General features: G+C 48.5%; 1 protein-coding gene across 1 annotated transcript; it reads left to right on the top strand.

Annotated features, from left to right (window-relative positions):
- The first annotated feature begins 1,862 nt into the window (after positions 1–1,862).
- LOC125535543 (galactinol synthase 2) lies at positions 1,863–3,396 on the top strand. Its single transcript, XM_048698611.2, has 3 exons — positions 1,863–2,264; positions 2,342–2,803; positions 2,907–3,396. The coding sequence occupies exons 1-3, from the start codon at positions 1,959–1,961 to the stop codon at positions 3,105–3,107; spliced, it is 969 nt and encodes a 322-aa protein (XP_048554568.1). The 5' UTR covers positions 1,863–1,958; the 3' UTR covers positions 3,108–3,396.
- The last annotated feature ends 588 nt before the right edge of the window (positions 3,397–3,984 follow it).

Here is a 3,984-nt window from a genome sequence, read left to right on the forward strand (position 1 = left end):
TTTTTTAAATGTACCCTATACTTTTTAGAATGGTACAAACATTTGTTTTATGAATTATGAAACATTTTTTACATTGTATAAACATATTTTGTAGTGTCACGTACACTCTGAATCATGTGAACATTTTTAAATGTAAAAAAAACTTTGTTTATTGCTATCGTCATTTTTTATAATTACGCTAATGTTTATTTACATTGCATTAACAATTTTCAAATTTGTGTGTGGTTTTTAAATTTTGAAGTGCATCTAAATTTTGAAATGCATGCACTTGGAATATTTTTTTAAAATATAAACAAAAGAGAATAAAAAAAGTATTAACCTTCAAAGCTACTTGGGCTGGTCCATTAGTTTGCGAGGCTTCGGCGAGACGAGCTTGTGTCACGCTGCGGGCGAGACACAGCGGCTCCTGTTGTTGCTGCAGGATACGCGAGAAGTCTTGTTGCCGCACATGTCCAAACGAGGCCATGCCCACGACGACTAGGAACGAGAGAGTTGAGGGAAAAGGCAGGGAGACACGAACTGCCCGCACCTTGTGGTGTCGTACTCTCCCAACCGGACGAGCTCAGCTCAGCTTCGGCCGCTTCCATCCATCTTGGCTGCTTTCACCGTCCAAATCTTGTTAGCTCAAGACTCGCTATTTCTCTCCATTGAAAACTGCTCGATGCTATTACTGACTCGACGGAGAGTGACCTCGCGTCGGCGGGGGAAAAACGCGTACGTCTCTCTGCTGCCAGCCGTGTTGTTCTCACGGCGCAGGAGCATACAATTAAGTAACCGGCCACACCACGTACGTACGTTATCCAGAAAAACGGTGACACCAACTGCTGCACCGTCCATGATCAATGTGCATACAAGCTTCCTGTTGGGTTCGTACAAAAGGTTGGTTGGGATCTGGTCTGATTGTTCCACGCAGGCTAGGCCGACGATTTCATTCACCTTCGCGCCGTGGATAATATTAGTAGCAGTATGTTGTATAGTAGTATCAAATTCACAATGCACAGTCCAATTAAGTTCCATCATCATTCTGTTGTCCGTCTGAGCTGATGACACAGTGCACTATAGCTAGCAATCCTTGTGTTCGTTGTTTGATTTGACCACAGTCATGTGCTAACTAATTATCTCGCGATCGATCTGTCGATGGATTCCTTTGCATGGGCCACACCGTGAAAGGTAGCTCAACCACAAAAGGTTCCGTCGATCTTCCTTGGCGGTCGTAGAAACAACATTTTGTCGTGATGGATGCAGGGTGACCAGACAGAAAAGCAAGACGTGGAAAGAAATACTACGCAGATTTCACTGGACGCGCCTCGCGAGGGCGGTTGAAGTAGCTAGACTCTGCCTGGGATTTTCACCTTTATCTGTAAAACCGACGTAAGCCCCTGCTACAATTGGATTGGAATGGATTGAATCAACTAATATTAGTACGCATCTTTTTATTTCGGGTGAACTAATATTATCCGGATTGGATAGATAAATCGTTTGATGATCTCTTGCCAATATATTCCTACATGCCATTTAATACAGTATCAGCATATACTGAAGTCAAACTAGAAGATGCCATCCGTCGACGAACCATACGTGGCAGAAATGGTCGGTAATTTTGGGAGTATCACACCCAAAATCACTCCTTGCCATCTTTAGTTAAGTCATCAGTTACCATATAAGGCAAGAGATCTACGACAAGATAATGTTTGATTTTTGTCACCTTATATCCACCGAAACAAATCACCCAAGAAAATAGCACCATCTCAAACATTCCAATCCACATTTATACCCTTTTTTTTAACGCTTTCCATTTCGTGGCGGATCCCACGCCCCGCTGCCCTATATAAACGCCAGGAGGCACCACCATCGTCCATCATCAAGCATCATCAAACACAAACACGCACCAGTGCACAACACACAGCAAACCCATCTCACCCATTCTGTCAAGCAACACAAGAGCGATCGAGCGAGCAATGGCTCCCATGCTCAAGGGCATCGTGGATGCCGCGCCCAAGAGGGCGGCGTACGTGACCTTCCTCGCCGGCTCCGGCGACTACTGGAAGGGCGTGGTGGGCCTGGCCAAGGGCCTCCGCGCCGTCAACTCCGCCTACCCGCTCGTGGTGGCCGTGCTCCCCGACGTCCCCGAGGATCACCGCCGCAAGCTGGTCGACCAGGGATGCCTCGTCCGCGAGATCGAGCCGGTGTACCCGCCCGAGAGCCAGACCCAGTTCGCCATGGCCTACTACGTCATCAACTACTCCAAGCTCCGTATCTGGGAGGTACCTACTTACTCTCTAGCTCTCTTCTTCTTCCATCCTGGATCGTTAGATGTTGACTGATTCTGGTGCACGAACAGTTCGTGGAGTACGAGAGGATGGTGTACCTGGACGCGGACATCCAGGTGTTCGACAACATCGACCACCTCTTCGACCTCGACAAGGGCAGCTTCTACGCAGTCATGGACTGCTTCTGCGAGAAGACGTGGAGCCACACCCTGCAGTACAGGATCGGCTACTGCCAGCAGTGCCCGGACCGGGTGGCGTGGCCGGAGCGTGAGCTCAGCGTGCCCCCGCCACCGCTCTACTTCAACGCCGGCATGTTCGTGCACGAGCCCAGCCTCGCCACCGCCAAGGCCCTCCTCGACAGGCTCGTCGTCACCGACCCCACCCCGTTCGCCGAGCAGGACTTTCTCAACATGTTCTTCAGGGACGTGTACAAGCCCATCCCGCCGGTGTACAACCTGGTGCTGGCCATGCTCTGGAGGCACCCGGAGAACGTCGAGCTCGACAAGGTCAAGGTCGTGCACTACTGCGCAGCGGTACGTCTTTGTCATCGATTTCCTAGTACAAACATTTTTAGTCTGTTTATTCTTATATCTGAATTCATGCTCGATGTTTCTTTGCCATGCATGAATGATGCAGGGTTCGAAGCCGTGGAGGTACACCGGCGAGGAGGCCAACATGGACAGGGAGGACATCAAGATGCTCGTGAAGAAATGGTGGGACATCTACAACGACGAGAGCCTGGACTACAAGGCCGGCGATGAGGGCACCAACCTGCTACGTGGAGCTCTGGTTGAGGCCGGTGCCGTGAAGTACTTCCCGGCGCCCTCGGCCGCGTAGGCTCGCTGCATGCCGGCGTTTGCCCGGCTGGGTCGTCGCACAATGATTAATTAAGTACTATCTGTAGGGGATTTCGGATTTTCGGTAATGAACTTTACTATAGCATCGAAGTATGGATGAGGGATCGATCTAGACGTTTTTTGGTATGGTAGATCAATCTAGTCCATGTTTCTTGTTTAATATTAGTTTGCAAGAAAAATAGACGCGTGTACACAATGTATAGATATACTCTTGTTACCTACGTGTATTTTGCATGCTTAAATCAAAGCTATTTGCAAATTATTGTGCATGTTCTTGTGAATGCCACAGGGCTCTGTCGTTTTTTGTGTGAGATCGCGCCGTGTGAGTTTTTCGAGCCACGACGCGCGGAATGAGTATCAAAAAAGGTCTTATATTTGATGCGGAGGGAGTAGCATCTGCAAAGATTTGAATTAGTAGTTGTCAAAGCCAAATCCGCGGCCGCTCATCCAAAATGGATCTGTCTTTTGATCCCCGCGCGTGTCCTTATCCATTGTTTCGACAGATAATTACTCCCTTCAATTCTAAATATAAGTCTTTATAAAGATTCTACTATGAACCACATACGGATCTATATAGATGCATTTTAGAGTGTAGGTTTACTCATTTTGCTTCATATGTAGTTTATAATGGAATTACAAAGACTTATATTTAAAAATGAAAGGAATAGTAGCCTGTGACGATGCGACGGCTGTCCCTTGCGCCTTTGTCCACGACCGTAACAGCTCGCTCCCTGACGGTGCTTTCCTACTCTGGGTGGCCGGCGCAAGAACGTTCCGGCATCACGATCGGCGTGTCTAAATCGTTCCGGTGGCGCGTCCACGTCCGTACGGCGGTGCTGGCCAACGTTCGCCGGGAC

Source organism: Triticum urartu, chromosome 2A (assembly GCF_056163025.1).
Source record: "Triticum urartu cultivar PI428250 chromosome 2A, HENAU_Tu73, whole genome shotgun sequence".
NCBI lineage: Eukaryota > Viridiplantae > Streptophyta > Magnoliopsida > Poales > Poaceae > Triticum > Triticum urartu.